General features: G+C 45.4%; 1 protein-coding gene across 1 annotated transcript in view; it reads left to right on the top strand.

Moving 5' to 3' along the window:
• ttn.2 (titin, tandem duplicate 2) overlaps positions 1-17,127 on the top strand; it is a 276,686-nt gene that overhangs the window by 185,924 nt on the left and 73,635 nt on the right. The window contains 19 exon segments of the mRNA XM_051959375.1: positions 72-368; positions 835-1,134; positions 5,082-5,396; positions 5,761-5,984; positions 6,296-6,446; positions 6,543-6,824; positions 6,904-7,206; positions 8,330-8,635; positions 8,958-9,239; positions 10,277-10,464; positions 10,956-11,067; positions 11,146-11,284; positions 12,278-12,441; positions 12,512-12,663; positions 12,759-12,915; positions 13,109-13,390; positions 13,489-13,788; positions 14,361-14,654; positions 14,924-16,928. Coding sequence (XP_051815335.1) covers positions 72-368; positions 835-1,134; positions 5,082-5,396; positions 5,761-5,984; positions 6,296-6,446; positions 6,543-6,824; positions 6,904-7,206; positions 8,330-8,635; positions 8,958-9,239; positions 10,277-10,464; positions 10,956-11,067; positions 11,146-11,284; positions 12,278-12,441; positions 12,512-12,663; positions 12,759-12,915; positions 13,109-13,390; positions 13,489-13,788; positions 14,361-14,654; positions 14,924-16,928 — 6,253 coding nt within the window.

Below are 17,127 nucleotides of genomic sequence, written 5' to 3'. Positions count from 1 at the left end.
GTTTAACAGATTTTTATGTGTGTACTGACAGAGTGAAAGTCAGTTCCTTAAACTTCTCCTTTCTGTCTCAGGTGCTCCCACCATCGAGCTCCGGGAGGCGATGGAGGGCGAGGAGGGCTGCGACATCAGCATCGTGGCCAAGGTGAGCGGATGTCCGTTCCCAATGCTCACCTGGCAGAAGGCCAGCGTAGCCAAACCCGAAGAGAAGGCCGCTGTCCAGTACGACCAGCATATCAACAAACTGGTGACGCAGGACAAGTGCACGCTGCTCATCCAGCAGGCCAGCCGGCTCGACAGCGCCCTCTACAGCCTTACGGCCACCAACAGCCTGGGCAGCATCACCAAGGACATCAAGCTGGCAGTGCTCGGTGAGAAACTGCTCTAGTACCAAGTAGAGACACTTTATTGGAGTCTTTTCAGGACTGCATTCATCTGACAGCTTCTGTTATTTTACAAAAAATATTTAAATGGGTTCTAAAATAAGATGTTGAGTTAAAAATGGACAACCCAATGGTTTATACAAGTACATCTGAAACAATTAGACAGTTCATCAACTCGTCTATTGATAGAAAAGGGCAGTTGTTCTCTGTCAACTAGTAAATGAATAGAGAAGATAATCAGCAGATTCATCCACAGTGAAAGACTAATGATATTTTATTCATTTATATTAGTGTGACAGGAGATATTGTGAATTTTTGCTTGAATACTTCAAGTGCATTTTCTTGATTTTAATCAAATACATTTGCTGAAGTCAATTTCCAGTCAAAATCCTAAGTGGATGACTGGTTTCTGACATAAACATGTGAAGGTGCAGTTTCCTGTTCCTCCCTGCAGGACCTCCGGGACCGCCTGTCGGACCAATCAAGTTCACCGAGGTGTTTGCAGAGAGGATCGGTTTGGCCTGGAACCCTCCCACCAACGACGGCGGCTCCAAGATCACCAACTATGTGGTTGAAAAGCGCGAGGACAACCGCAAGTCCTGGGTCCATGTCTCCAACGACCCCAAAGAGTGCGCCTATGTGGTGACCCGGCTGACGGAGAACCACGAGTACGAGTTCAGAGTCATGGCCCAGAACAAGTTTGGAGTCGGACCGCCGCTGATCAGTGAGCCAGAAAAGGCCAGAAACCTTTTCAGTAAGTTTCAAGGTTCAATGAATCTTTATTGTCCCCGTGGGGCATATCACTGTACAGCCAGCAGAACAAAAGTCACAACAATCGCGGAGTACCAGTTACACAAAGCACAGACAACAATAAATAGGACAAACAGGTTAGTTAGTGACTTGTTTGGTAGGACAATTGCAGTAGGGACAAAAGAAGGCTTGAGTCTATTTGTCCTGCATCTTGGCAGGATGTACCCACGGCCTGACGGGAGCAGCACAAACTCACCAACCAAGGGGTGGCTCTGGTCAGTGAGGAGTGTGCGGGCCTTATTTAAGGTTCTGAGCTTGTATACATCAGAGAGATTGTTGAGATTAATACCTGCAATTTTGCTGCATACTCTCACTATACCCTGTAATTTGTTAAGTGGAAGTAAGCTGTACCAGCAGATAAAAGAAAAGGTTAAAACAGACTCAATGAAACAAGAATAAAACATTTTCATAAAAGTACTATCAACCTTAAAACTCTGCAGTTTCCTATAAAAAATACATGCGTTGATGAACCTTCCTACAAACAGCATCAGCATGGAAGTCAAAAGACTTGTCATCAATATTAGTGCCGAGATATTTATAAGTATGGATCTGCTCGACAGCTTGATCCTCGATGACAAGAGCAGGGAAGACTGACTGATGTTTCCTAAAGTCTATAAACATTTCTTTAGTCTTAGACACACTGATGTGCATCAGGAATGTGGAACACCAGTCAGTGAATTCCTTCAATACAGGGCCATGGTCAGGGTCGTCACTACTCAGCAAGGACACAATCACTGAGTCGTCCGCAAACTTCAAGATGTGACGCCCCAAATGTTGGCTGTGGCACTCGTTTGTGTATAAAACAGACAGTAAAGGAGAAAGGACACAGCCCTGAGGTGATCCAGTGGAGGAGATGAGGGTGTCTGACAAAACACCATTGACCCTCACAGGTTGAGGTCTTTCTGTTAAAAAGTCCATTAACCAAGCTATTAGACCAGGATCAATGCAATGGAAATCCCTTAATCTTTCTGCTAAAATGTGTGGCTGTATGCAGTTAAAAGCAGATGAAAAGTCAATAAATAAAAGACGGGCAAAGGTCTTGGTTCCCTCAAGATGAGTTAAGACAACATTTAAAAGGGTGGCTAATGCATCTTCAACACCTCTGCCTGACCTGTAAGCAAACTGCAGTGGGTCCAGGTTCTCTTGAACACAGGTCGTAAGCGTGTCCTTGATAATTTTTTCAAATGACTTCATAACAAAGGAAGTTAATGCCACAGGTCTAAAATCATTTAGTGCTTTGGGGGATGTAGACTTGGGAACTGGGACAATAATGGAATTCTTCCAAATTGATGGGACCTTATGAAGTTGAAGGAACACTGAAAAAAATCAAAGTAAATATATCTGCCAGCTGATCAGCACCCTTCTTAAGAACACGCCCTCCAATGGCATCCAGGTCAGGGCTTTTTCTTTCCTTAATTCCACGGAAAATTTTTCACACTTTGCTCCTGTCAAAAACATTCTTCTGTGAGGGGCCAGCATTTTTAAAAACTGACAGTTCCTTACTAAAATCACAGTTAAAACAGTTGTTCAGTTCATTTGAGAGCACCAGATCAGACTTTCCATTAAGGGAGACATGGCTCTTCTTGGATTGCATCCCCTTCATGGATTTGACCCCCTTCCATGCAGGCCGAGAGCAGCCTGTCCTTAGCATGCTGTCAACCTTGTCCTTATATTTACATTTGGCAAGTTTAAGTTCCTTTTAAAGCTGTTTTTGAAGCTCCCTATATTGAGCAGTGTTACCCTGAGTGAAACAAATATTCCTCTGATTAATCACAGTTTTGGGACTTTTGGGCACTCATGGCTTATTATTGTGGTAGAGGAAAATTTCTTTCTGTGTAATAATGGAGGCCTCACAAAAAGAAACATATGATGAAACATCAGCTAATTCATCAATATGAATTAACTGATGTTTCATCATATGTTTGGATGTGTTCAGTAACTTGGTATTTCATGGAAGAATTTCTCCTGTTTGCTCACTAAAGTGAGTCAGTTTAGTGAGCAGTTCAGAGTTTCTCCTGCTCAGAATGAGTCTTTGGCAGATTTATTTTTAGTCAGTCCCTCCAGGAATTTGCGATGCTGCGATCGCGTGAATTCACACGAAATCAACCAATCTCCGCGAATTTTGCGTGGCCTTGCAATTTTGTCCGATCACTGCAACTTTTCCACAATTTTGGCCCGCCTCCCGTGAGTTCCACCAATCAGAGCAGTCCCTAGCGCAAACATAATGCACGTACGTCACCGAATTCACTTCCTTGTTTATGGTTTGAAGATGCAGACATGTGAGATACTGATGTCTCTCATTTACCAACAAAAATTACTGCTGAAGACCGTGATAAACAATTAATTCACTGATGTTCTTCACCAAAGCGGAGCTAAACTGTTTTACACCCGTGCAATACTGTGGTGGAATACAAAAAAGAAAAAAATCATCGACTGACACACTTAAAAAAAACACGAAACATATTACAACGGCTAAAATGAGCGGACAACAGACCACATAAATCACCATGATGGAAACTGTTGCATCCAGATCCGTTAGAGCACTGAAAGAATGAAGGTAAATTAGATTATTTATTCCACCAAAGACGGTGGAGTTATGTGACGATCAGCGTGTGTGAATCCTTCCTCTGTTACCAACATCACTCAGAAACAGACTCAGGGATTTAAATGAAGTTTTCAGGGTCGGTCAGAAATGACACAAGGACCAAATGATTAGACTTCAGCAGTGATACGGCTTAAAGTTTGGATCCACGGATTTGTTAAGGATTTCCCTTTGAGGTAGCGCACGGCGTCTGATAGCAGCACGGTAACCATGGCAACAAGTGAACGCTACCTCAGCGGCCTGCTGACGATCACATTATTGTGATCCTACAACAAATCTACCACAGTGGACGTATCGGAAATGATACAAGGAACAACTGATTAAATTGTGGGGGTGTCTCTGAGTCCCATCAATTCCAGTTGCCAGCTACATATTTAGGCCACGCGATTCGGTATGTATACATGCAGAACACACACCTGTCTTGGTGGAGGACTGCGCTCTCTCAGTGCTGTTCTTGTTAGTTGACGTGACAAGCCGTGAGCGTGTGTTTGTGAACACGTGTGTGCCAGGATGTGAAATTAACTTTTTAAGACACTGACAGATATGTCCGAATATGATTCATTCAATATTAAATTATCATTTTGTGCCTTAAATCTACCAACCACGTCCTGTTAAACCAGTATCTGTCTGCTGCTAATGTCCCACAGTGGTGTGCCAGCTTTTGTGGAAATGGGTTGGAACGCAAAATAATTAATTTCGGAATAAATATTGTCAATTACAGTGTTGAAACATGTTCTACAAGCTGGAAAAAATGCAGCTTTTTAGCAGTTGTCACTGTCTCCCGCAATTTCATCACAATAAATAAGCTTAAAACATCGCAACTTTTATCGCAATTTTTTAGAAAAGCTACCGCGAATTCAGGCATTTTCGGCCGCATCAATCACGAAAAACGCCCGCGAAATCCTGGAAGGACTGTTTAGCAATTTAATTATAATTCGGTGATTAAACTCAACACTAAGATTGTTCTATTAGTAGTCTGAGTCTGTGTTACCTTATTGGACAGAAATCTCTGCATCTTTCTGCTATATCTGACTGTTTGATAAAAAAAAACTGTTAAGCTGAATAAATGAAAGTACACTTGATAAATCTGGTAAAAGAAAAGTATTTTTACGTTTTATTAACACCAACCAAGTCCCTCTACTTATAAAAACAGTTCAGACTGTTATTTGTTGATATTCATAGTTTTCTTGTGCTTTAGTTTTCCACTTACAGATGGACACTTGTTCTTTGTGGCCTGATCTTTCCATAGCTGGTGTATTGATTATTGATTATTGACCGTCCTCTTGCAGCCGTGCCCGGTCAGTGTGAGAAACCGACCGTGACTGACGTCTGTCTGGAGTCGATGACCGTCAACTGGGACGAGCCCAAGTATGACGGCGGATCCTCCATCACCGGCTACATCATCGAGAAGAAGGAGACCACCGGCAAGCGCTGGGCCCGGGTCACTCGCGACCCAATCCGGGCGCTGCCTCTGGGCAACAACTGGGACGTGACCGGGCTGCTGGAGGGCGCCATGTACCAGTTCAGGGTCATCGCTGTCAATGCCGCCGGCTGTGGTCTGCCCAGCGTCCCGTCGGAGCCCATCCTCTGCAGAGACCCCATCAGTAAGACCCATGTTTATCAGAAGATTACCGACAGTTTAGTTGAACACCTTAACAAAGTCTTCCCATCCTGACTCCCGAAGTGCAGATCTGTCTCCAAGCAGACGCCTGTTCAGCCCAAAGCATGCATCAGTTAGGATTCTGTTCAATCATCACATCAGAAACAGTGTTGTCACAATACCAACAGTTTCTGGTGGCTTCCATCAGAGGTTTGCTCTGTGCTGTAGAGACTAAGATTTCCAGAAATGGGTCTTTAGCCAACATATCATAAATGAAATGTCTTGCTCCATAAAACAAATGTTGCTGAACTTTCTGATGATGTTGGTTTAAACCGTCAGTACTGAGGTGTTTACATCTGCATTCACAGAGCCTCCTGGACCACCCACTCCTAAAGTGACGGACTGGACGAAGTCGACGGTGGAGCTGGAGTGGATCCCTCCTCAGATGGATGGAGGCTCAAAGGTCACAGGCTACATCGTGGAGTTCAAGGAGGTGAACAAGGAGGAAGAGGAGAAGAAGGCTCAGAGGAGGCTGCTGCTGAGTGATGCTGAGGAGGAGAAGGAGCCAGAGGCAGAGGAGAGCTGGAAGAAGGTAGCAAAAAGAAAACAGCCTGGAGTTGAACTCCAACCATCTAAATCAAGTTTAAAGCAGAAAAACAAGGACTTTATTTTCACCCTTTAACTGAATGTTGGCAGTGCACAGTAGAAACTCTATCAGGGAACAAATCCTACATTCAGTTTTTTACTTAAGGGTGACAGTTAAAAGTGTATATTGTTTTAAATACGGGGTTGATAAGCTAAGGAGGAGCTAAGCAGAACCGTTAAAATGTAAACGATAATTCCCGTTGAAGGGTTTGTGGAAACACGAAGAACCTCCTCAGAGTTTGTGTCTCTTGTCTGTAGGCAAAGGACACTGAGATTAGAGGAACTAAGTTTGTGGTGGACGGTCTGAAGGAAGGCGGTCTTTACCGCTTCAGAGTCCGAGCCGTGAATGCCGCCGGTGTGGGAGACCCAGGACTCGTGTCCGAACTGATTGAGGTCAAAGACCGAACAAGTAAGATTCAGATTTGGTTTAAATGTCTGTAGGAGCAGCAGGAAGGCTGCTGCTTTTTATGAGAATGTTTTATTGACAACAACCCGTCTCCACCAGTTCCTCCTGAGATGGACCTGGATGCCTCAGTGAAGGAGAAGATCGTGGTCCATGCCGGCGCCACCATCCGCATCATCGCCTACGTGTCTGGTAAACCTGCCCCACAGATCACCTGGTGCCGCGACGATGCTGAGGTGCCCAAAGAGGCTGTGGTGGAGAAAACCGGCATCTCCAACTCTCTGGTCATCAAGAACTGCAGACGCCAACACCAGGGCATCTACACACTGAGCGCCAAGAACGAGGGTGGAGAGAGGAAGAAGGCAGTCATCGTTGAGGTCCTGGGTGAGTCTCTAAGCCACAGTCAAAACATTTGTAATGAAATGAATCCACTCTAACCTCCTGTCCTTCCTTCATCCTCCAGACGTCCCTGGACCCGTCGGTCTTCCCTTCGCTGGAGAGAATCTGACCAACGACTCGTGCAAGCTGACCTGGTACTCCCCAGAGGACGACGGCGGTTCGGCCATCACCAACTACATCATTGAGAAGAGAGAGTCGGATCGCATGGGCTGGACCTCGGTGTCCTACACGGTGACAAGGAACAACGCCGTGGTGCAGGGACTTCTGGATGGAAAGGGCTACTTCTTCAGAATCGCAGCCGAGAACATCATCGGCATGGGACCGTTCATTGAGACCGACAAGATGGTTCTCATCAAAGACCCGATCTGTGAGTCCGACTCAGCAGAGCTTAAACCGGTTACCGGGCTTTGCAAAAGTTCTGTTACACTTGCAAAATGCAAGCAAAATGCACACAAAGATTTTTTGGTGCAATAAGAAAATTTTTTATTTTCCAAATATTTCAATATATGTGTTAATGATAATATTAATCAGAAATGTGGCCACCCAAAAGTTTTATCTTATTGCACCAAAAAATCTTTGTGTTCATTTTCGTGAATGTCTCAACAAGTGTAACAGAACTTTTGCAAAGCCCGGTAGTAGCAGTTAGTATCAACCAGCTGTGGAGATGTTTCTTTGCTGCTGCCATATGGATTCCTCACATCTCCAGGAAATTCAGAGATTCTGTTTTTTTTAAGTGAGATGTCTCACTGAAACAGAAAAAATGTTGGACACCAAATGATTAGTCTTAACACTTCTGAATTTCCTTTCTCCTCCATGTAGGATGGAGTCTAATTTAACCAATTAAAATCAGAATATTTACTTCAAACTTTTCTGGATAGATTAGAATAAATTGGAGCATAAACAATGGAAAAGGTTTTCGTTGTAAGAAATCGTGGAGACTTTTAAACAAACTGCAGGAAATGTTCAGTGTCTGAATATGTTTTTATCAGGTTCATAAAAACACCTTTTCAACCCCTAAATTCCTTTTAGCTGAACATTTTGATGACGTTTGCAGGTTTTGGGGTATTTGGGGAACACTTTACATTTGGTGCAAATTAGTATTAAAACAGCAACAAGAGTAAAATCAGAGCTGCGGTTCTTGATAGTAGTTAAATGTGTCACAACAAATCATTCCCAGTGAAGCATTGACTACAGAGACTTCAGACATCAGGAACATGTTTAGTAAAGACCACAGTAAGGATCATGATCTGGCTGACCACTGGGTCAGCAGTTAGAACTGTCGCGTCACAGCTCGCATTCAGGTCTCGCTATTCTGTGTTTTACCGTTTGGTACTTTCTAGGAAATGACCATAAATCTGCTGAAGCCCTAAAATAAAATTCATTTTCTATGGTCAGTCTTTGAGATGTGAACTGAGACGTAGCCTGAATGAGGATCAGTGTCCTTAATCTGGAAGGACGGTGATCTGATTGTGTCTTTACGTCTCCTGCAGCCGTCCCCGAGCGTCCAGAAGATCTCATCATCACCGCCATTACCAAGGACTCTATCTCCGTCGCCTGGAGGCCGCCCAAGTATGACGGCGGCGCCGAGGTGACCGGGTACGTCCTGGAGTCTCGGATGGTCGGTCGCGACAGCTTTGTACCGGTGGGCGGTGAGGACAAGCTGATGAGCAGACAGTTCACCCTGACCGGCCTGAAGGACGGCTCCAGTCACGAGTTCAGAGTCTCAGCCGTCAACCAGGTGGGACAAGGCAAACCATCCTTCGCCACCAAACCGGTGCAGTGCAAGGACGAGCTGGGTGAGTGATGATCATGAGCTCACTGACATCTCAAAGAATCGCTTGTTTGGTCCCTCCGCTGGTTACTGCTGCTCTACTCACTGTAACAGATTACTTTCAGCTTGTTGCTCCAGCTGGTGTCTGTCCTAGTTTCAGGTATTCAGTTCTATGTGACATTAAAAAGGTTCAGTTTAAGTTTTTACTACATCAGGACGGATCCCTTCCAGTAGTTCTGCATTATCTTAATGAATTTTAGTCATTTATGTCCTCAGACAGTTAAACCTTGAGCTCGACAGTGAGAATCACAGCAGAGTATGAAGATGGTTCCCTTTCTTCCCTTCAGAACCACCCACTCTGGACCTGGACTTCAGGGACAAGATGATGGTTAAGGTGGGTGACGCTTGCATGCTGTCGGGACGCTTCAGTGGCAAACCGGCGCCAGTCATCACCTGGACAAAGAATGGCGAGGAGCTGAAGGCGGACGAGGAGATCGGCCTCCACAGCACCGCCCGCCACCTCAGCCTGAACATCAGCAAGGCCAAGAGGGAGCACAGCGGCAGCTACAGCGTCAGCGTGGAGAATGCTGCCGGCACTAGAACCGGACTCTGCAACATCGTCGTAGTTGGTGAGTGTTTTTAGGGTTCTAATGCCAGAGTGTGTATAACTACTGGTGGTGGGACACCGTTTAAAAAGTTAGTCTAATTAATTAGAGGCTTTCTGATTGGACTGCTGGTACATTTCTACACGATCAGTCAGTTTCTTGCATCCCATTTATTGTCTATGTGAAACACACCATGTTGCATGCTTGCTGCGTTGCGGTGCGTCGCCCCGGAGCTCATTTGCATAAAGTAGTTTAATTTATGCTAATGAAATGGGGGAAGCATAGATCCAACAGATCGTTAAACTTTGGTTAACCTTCTAAACCAGCCATTGTTGAACTAAAACTAGGACAGATTCAGCAGCTTATTTCCCAAATGCTTTCAGAAATACCATTCACTGAACTGTTTTCATAATAAAAGAGAAAGTTTGAGCCACTATGTTGGTTCAACATTTCTACCAGGCCGGAGGCTGTCATGTCCTCGGTGACCCACTAGAGACACATCCACCAAGCGGGAGATGTCCAGATGTGACCCGTTTCCATGTGAGAAAAAAACTTCCCTGTGAACACGTGGCTAACATTAGCTCTGGCGCTAACAGCAACATGTTTTAAATTGAGGTGATCAGAAAACAACCAGACTTTTTTCAAAGCTGCCATCAGGAATACTTTTAAAAGCAAACTTTCCTCCCAACCAGCTCAGTGCGTCTTGTCTTCTTTCATTGTTCACCAAACTTTCTGACATCATTCAGTGCATCCTGTGGATCTTCTTCTTCTGGAAAACAGACTTTAGGTTCATTAGTGCCACCTTCTGGGCTGGAGTGTTCATAAGTGTTGCTAGTGAGACAAAAACTAGGGAACTGAGTAAGGGGCGATAATTTATTTTGACACGTTATTTTATCTGAAATTGATTTAAATTAACACGTTGAAGTCCCAGCCCTAATAATTACATTATTGTTGATGCAGTTCAGACTCTGACCTGTAGGGATCCTCATTCAGCCAGAAACTAACACACAGTTCCAGTTTTACAATGTAGAATAACCAGTGTGAATTATTCCTCCTGTCAGACCGTCCTCAGCCACCAGAGGGCCCTGTGGTCTTCAACGAGGTCTACAGAAACTACATGGTGATCTCATGGAACCCTCCTCTGGACGACGGCGGCTGTGCCGTCTCCAACTACATCATCGAGAAGAGAGACACCAACAGAGACCTGTGGATGCCCGTCACTTCGTCCTGCACCAGGACCACCTGCAGGGTGAGCAGATGAAGACTTCCTTCATATCAGCAAACTGTGAAAAATCCTTTCATTAAAGCGTTCTTAGTTTGATTTGCTTCCAGATAAAACAGCGACGTAAAAGGCACGAGACATTTACACACATTTATCAACACATCTACCTCTAAAAACCACTCCCATTTTATAAATGATGATTAGAAATGGATTGAATGATTAGAGAAATGCTAAAAATGACAAAAAACTAACTATGAACACGTTTCCTGAGTTAATTTCCTAGATGTTGAATTAAAGTATGAAACAAACAGCAGCTTTTATTTTGGTGATTTTGAGACAGACTCCTCTGAATGACTCCAACTTTTCTAATAAATCGTTATTGGTTGGAACCTTATTTTAAAATCAGTTTATATTAAATCTGTCTGAAACTCTCAGTGTGTAATGAACAAAAGCAGCTGCATATGAATCAAACCCGACTTCCAGGAAGATGTGAAATCATTTGCTGTTTGTTGCTTCAGGTGCCAAAGTTGATCGAAGGTCGCGAGTACATCATCCGGATCATGGCTCAGAACATCTACGGCATCAGCGACCCACTGCTGTCTGCAGAGACGAAGGCCAGAGACGTCTTCAGTAAGTCCTGATGGTTACAGAGAACGTCTATCGAGGTGTTGTTGAAGCAGCATCTGATCATCTTTGCTTCCATCGCAGAGGTGCCCGATGCTCCCAAACAGCCCACAGTGAAGGAGGTTTACCACGACTCCGCCCTGATCAGCTGGGAGCCGCCGGCCGACGGAGGCAAACCCATCACCGGCTACATCGTGGAGAGGAAGGAGACCATGGCCAACAGGTACACAACATTTAGCAGGAGGAGCTGCCTTAGTGTGGAGGTGATGGAGACGTAAATATGACATAACTTAAACACAGGGGGGACCAGCCTCGATATGAATCACCAGAAAACTTCATTTACTTTTAGTCTTATGACCCCACCAGCAGGTTTGAAAGTCTTTATCTTTAAAAAAAAAAAAACAGTTTTGTATCAGGTAGAAATTGTAGAAACAGAAAGGATCATGAGATCTTAACTTTTGAAATGAAAGAATGTTTTATCTGGAAAATTATTCTAAGCTTGAAAATGTGATATTTCAACCAAACTTTATTTTACATATTTCCTTTTAGAATTCTCACAAATTACAGTATTTCCAATAGATTCTATAGAACCAGAACCTCCTCAGCTGAGACCAAACCATTCACAGAGCTTCAGGTTGAACTGCAGGCAGTGTTTCCTCAGAGAGACAGAGAGGAAAACCAACAGAGAACAGAGGAGCAGGTTGATGGAGATCCATCAATCATGGTGGAACATCTACAGATGATGAGCAGAGTAGAGAGGAAACATGGAGATAGAAAAACATGTACAGGATGAGGAGAGAACATTAAATCCAGTATCTATCTATCTGTCTATCTGTCTGTCTATCTGTCTGTCTGTCTGTCTGTCTGTCTGTCTGTCTGTCTATCTATCTGTCTATCTGTCTATCTGTCTGTCTATCTATCTGTCTATCTATCTGTCTATCTATCTATCTATCTATCTATCTATCTATCTATCTATCTATCTATCTATCTATCTATCTGTCTGTCTGTCTGTCTGTCTGTCTGTCTGTCTGTCTGTCTGTCTGGGTCAGTCCACAGCCAAAGAATTATCACATCAGTTTGGATTATCAAAATTGTCACGGGTGTATTTTCTCATCGACTTTTGTCTTTGAGACCCTTAAAATACGAAACAGCAAAGCGGCAAAGTTCATTATGAAGATGTTCCTCAGTGACAAGTAGAGAATCTGGTGCATTTCAGATGGGTTCGCTGCAACACAGAGAGAATCCATCCGAAGGTGGAGTACTGGGTAACGGAGCTTCTGAAAGGCTGCGAGTACGAGTTCAGAGTCAGTGCTGAAAACGAGGTGGGAGCCGGAGACCCGAGTCCACCTTCCAAACCAGTCTTTGCCAAAGATCCAATCGGTAAGTTCACTCCTTAAGCTGCGCTTTATGTTAATGCTGGTGAAGTCTAAACTTACTGTTCTTTCTGCAGTGAAACCTGGTCCACCTGTGAAGCTTGGGGCCATTGACTTCACCAAGGAGTCGGTGACCCTGTCCTGGGAGCCACCCACTGACACCGGCAGAGGAAAGATCTTTGGATATCTGCTGGAGTTCCAGAAGGCTGGAGAGGAGGAATGGCACAAGGTGAACTATAATTTACCATAAATAGATTAAAATGGCTTTTCATTTGTGCTCCTTCGCAGTGCTTCCTCTTACTGTCGTTCCCCTGCGGTCAACAGGTGAACCAGACTCCAGACTCCTGCCAGGAGACCAAGTTTAAGGTGATCAACCTGGAAGATGGAGCTCTGTATCGCTTCAGAGTCATGGCTGTCAACGCTGCCGGAGAGTCCGACCCCGCCAATGTCAAGGAGCCAATCAGAGTGCAAGACAGACTTGGTGAGTTTTCATTCATATTGGTTTGTATCCGTTTGGTGAAAGTGTTGAACAGATTTCTTATTGTACTGTTGAAGTGCATATTGTCAGTAAAGATCACATTTTATCACCGAGGCCTATTTGAAACTGATATAAGAACTGCTATGTTTGTGTTCTATCTTTCACGGTCTCTTTCTACATCTTTGTGGCCCCTCAGAGCCTCCAGAGCTGATCCTGGATGCTGGAATGACCCGAGAGGTGAAGGCCATGGCTGGCACTCACATCACTCTCATGGCTGCCATTAAAGGCGTACCGTTCCCTACTGTGACCTGGAAGAAGAACGAGGCAGAGGTTCCTACCAGGGCCGATATCGAGACCAACCAGGCAGGCACCAAGCTGGAGATGAGGTTCTGTAACCGCGGTGACTGTGGAGACTACACTCTGACTGTGGAGAACCCTGCTGGATCCAAGACAGTCACCTGCACCGTGCTGGTCCTTGGTCAGTGCTGCGTTTGTTGTGGTTATATTGGAAACACAAACATGTTCTCAAATTACATTTTCTACAAACACTCAACCATTCTTTTATGTTTTCTTTAGACAAACCTGGTCCCATCCAGCACCTCCGTGTGTCTGATGTCAGAAGCGACTCGGCGTACCTGTCCTGGAAGGACCCAGAGGACAACGGCGGTACTCGCATTACTAACTTTGTGGTAGAGAAGAAAGACACAGCGTCCACCCAGTGGGTCCCAGTCTGCTCTACATCCAAGAAACGCAGCATGATGCTGAAACACCTGATGGAGGGCACGTCCTACATGTTCAGAGTCGCTGCTGAAAACCAGTATGGTCGCAGCGAATTTGTTGCGACGCCAAAGGCCATCAAGGCAATGAACCCCCTCTGTGAGTAACAACACAGCGAATATTTCACCAGCAGATTACAAAACAAATGCAAAGAAAATACAGTTATTACTAAAGATTTACCTTTTTAGATGGAGAGGGTGCAGCAAGAGAAAAGCATGTTTTAGTATGCAGAAAGTATGATGGGGAGATTTTGTTTCCACTGCTGGAACTCGGGCAGCCACAAGGTGGCAGCAACCAATCAAAGAACAATGAATGTCTATTATTTTAGTCTGCGAGGAGCATTTGATAGTGCTGATGTTAGAGAGAGACTACTAGTGGATGAGGACATCATGATGAAAGAAAAAGTGGTGCACGTTGTCCTCTCCGAGTTTAACCTGTGTAGAGAAGTACCAGTCCTGGAGAAGGAACTTTGTTCTACCCTGAAAATTGTCCTGAAAGAGGTTCTACGGGGACAATTCAGCTTATTTATAAATGATCAAAAAATTATCATCTCAACAGAATTTAATACACAGTTCCCTAAGAGTCTATGTAGATAGTGTCTATTTTGTAAATGTTCATACTATTTCAGTCCTTCATGTCTCCATGTTTTCTATTTTATTCTGTCCCTCCAGTCCCTCCTGGTCCTCCCAAAGACCTGCACCATGTTGATGTTGACAAGACTGAAGTGTGGTTGGAATGGAACTGGCCCGATCGCAATGGAGGTAGTGAGATCACCGGCTTCCTGGTGGAGTATCAGGAAGAGGGCGAGAAGGCGTGGGACGAGTGGAAGACTGTCAGCATCCCTGAGAGTCACGTGACTGGCCTGGAAGAGGGAAAGACCTACCGCTTCAGAGTGAGGGCTGAGAACGCCATCGGCCTGAGCAGACCTGACACCACCGTGCCTATCCTCTGCCAGGAGAAACTGGGTAGGATGCAGGACCAAACCCCAACATGGATCAGTTATAATACATCTATTGTAGATATTTTCAGTTCTTGTTCCAAGTCAGACATTCATCAGTACTTCTTGCATTTTCCCTTTTGTTGAAGATGTTTCTCTTGTTATCATTCCTGGAAGTATTGTGTCTTGAACTGGCACTTGGATTCATGGATCCACCTAATCCTGAGTCAGTACAGTGTTTATTAGCATAATGAGTGTAATATTTTGGGGTAACCTCACCTTTCTGTCTGTCCACAGTGCCCCCAATTGTTGAGGTGGATGCTAAGCTAATCGAAGGTATCATTGTGAAGGCCGGCACCACCATCAGGCTGCCAGCTATCATGAGAGGAATCCCCGTCCCTGCTGCCAAGTGGTCCATTGAAGGGGAGGAGATCACCAGCGAGGGCAACATTAAGATTGACACAGACAATTTCTCCACTGTGCTCAGCATCAATGAGTGCACAAGAAACCACACCGGCACCTACCTGCTCACCGTATCCAACCCAGCAGGAACCAAGACCGTGGCCTTAAACGTCACTGTTCTGGATGTTCCCGCTGCTCCTATTGGACCCACCAATATCCTGGAGGTTACTCCAGACTCCATGCTGATCGAATGGCGTCCTCCGAAGGATGACGGCGGCAGCCCTGTTACCAACTATATAGTGGAGAAGAGAGAGTCCAATAAGGAGACCTGGGGAGGTGTAAGTTCTGGCAGCCTGGCCACCACACTCCAGATCAATCGCCTGCAGAAGGGAGTGGAGTATGTGGTTCGCATTCGTGCTGCCAACAAGATGGGCGTTGGTGCTGCTCTGGAGAGCAAGCCCACTGTTGCTGAGCACTCCTTCATGCCACCCAGTCCCCCTGGTAAGCCACAGCCCTCCGATATCTCAGAGGATGCCGTTACAATCGGCTGGACCATGCCCATAGCTGATGGTGGCAGCCAGATTACCGGCTACCTCATTGAGCGCAGACACAAGGGAGGAAAGTGGATCCGAGTCAACAAGACACCCTGCAAGGATCTGAGGTACAGAGTCCTGGGTCTCTTTGAGGGCAGTGAATATGAGTTCAGAGTGTTTGCTGAGAACATCGCTGGCTACAGTGGCCCCTCTCCCACTTCTGATCCCTGCAAGCCCTGCAGGCCCATCACCGTCCCGAGTCCACCCGTCAACCCCAAAGTTAAAGATTACAGTAAGACGACTGCTGATCTGGTGTGGACCAAGCCCAGAAAGGATGGAGGTAGCCCCATTCTGGGGTACACTGTGGAAGTGAAGAAAGCCGATACTGAAGAATGGAAAAAAGTAAACCTGGATGACTTCATCAAGCAATGTGCATACAGGGTGAAGGGTCTGGAGGAGGGCGTGACCTACAGATTCAGAGTCAATGCCTCTAACATGATTGGAGATGGCGAGCCCAGAGAAATCCCAGAGTCCATCACTGCTCAAGATATACTTATCCCTCCAGAGATCGAGATGGACGCCACCTGTCGCGAACGTGTTACTGTGCGTGTCGGACACAACATTAACATCATTGGCTACATCAAAGCTCGCCCTGACCCTGAGGTGCTGTGGTCAAAGGAGGAGACAGTTCTGGAGAACAACAAGCGCGTCACCATCATTCAGAACTTCCCTGTCGTCCACCTGAGGATCAAGGAAGCCACCAGAGCCGACCACGGTAAATACTTCCTGAAGGCTTCAAATGAGGGCGGCGAGGCTTCTTGTGCCATCACAGTCAACGTGCTGGATAGACCCAGCCACTGTCAGAACCTGCACATGACCTATGCCACCAAGGACTCATGCATGATCAACTGGGAGGCCCCTAAGGACAATGGAGGCTCTGAGATCACCAACTACATTGTGGAGTGCCGTGAGCCCAGCATTAGCATGTGGTCCATGATCTCCTCCAACTGCACCAATCGCAAGATCAAAGCCAAGCTGATGGAAGGCCATGAGTACCTGTTCCGTGTCTGTGCTGTCAACAAGATTGGACCGGGACCCTCCGTGGAGACTAAGACCCCTCTGCTGGCCATTGATCCCATTGAGAAGCCTGGTGAGCCTGAGAACTTCAGAGCCACTGACATAGGTAAGAACTATGTCAATCTGAGATGGAGAAAGCCTGACTATGATGGCGGCAGCCCCAACCTCTCCTACAACGTGGAGTGCAAGGCCAAAGATGCAGAAGAGTGGGAGAAACTCAACACCAGCACTCTCACAGACACCTTTTTCCTCGCTGACAAGTGTGTGGAAAACCAGACATACACTTTCAGGTAGGTTACTGCATCCTGACATTTCAACAACTGAGTGTTCAGAAATGTGAATCTAATGGAGTTTTCTGCTGAATAGCAATATAACAATCATTTATAGGACACTTTTGAATATCGAAGTTACAAAATGCAACTTGGGAGGGAGCAAAATATACTGGAAAAGTTAGGAAATCATCATTAGATTTCTGTCAGACCAGACGCT

Source organism: Acanthochromis polyacanthus, chromosome 14, assembly GCF_021347895.1.
Source record: "Acanthochromis polyacanthus isolate Apoly-LR-REF ecotype Palm Island chromosome 14, KAUST_Apoly_ChrSc, whole genome shotgun sequence".
Lineage (NCBI taxonomy): Eukaryota > Metazoa > Chordata > Actinopteri > Pomacentridae > Acanthochromis > Acanthochromis polyacanthus.
Note: the sequence above shows the minus strand (reverse complement) of the source record. Positions and strands in the feature narration are given on the sequence as shown.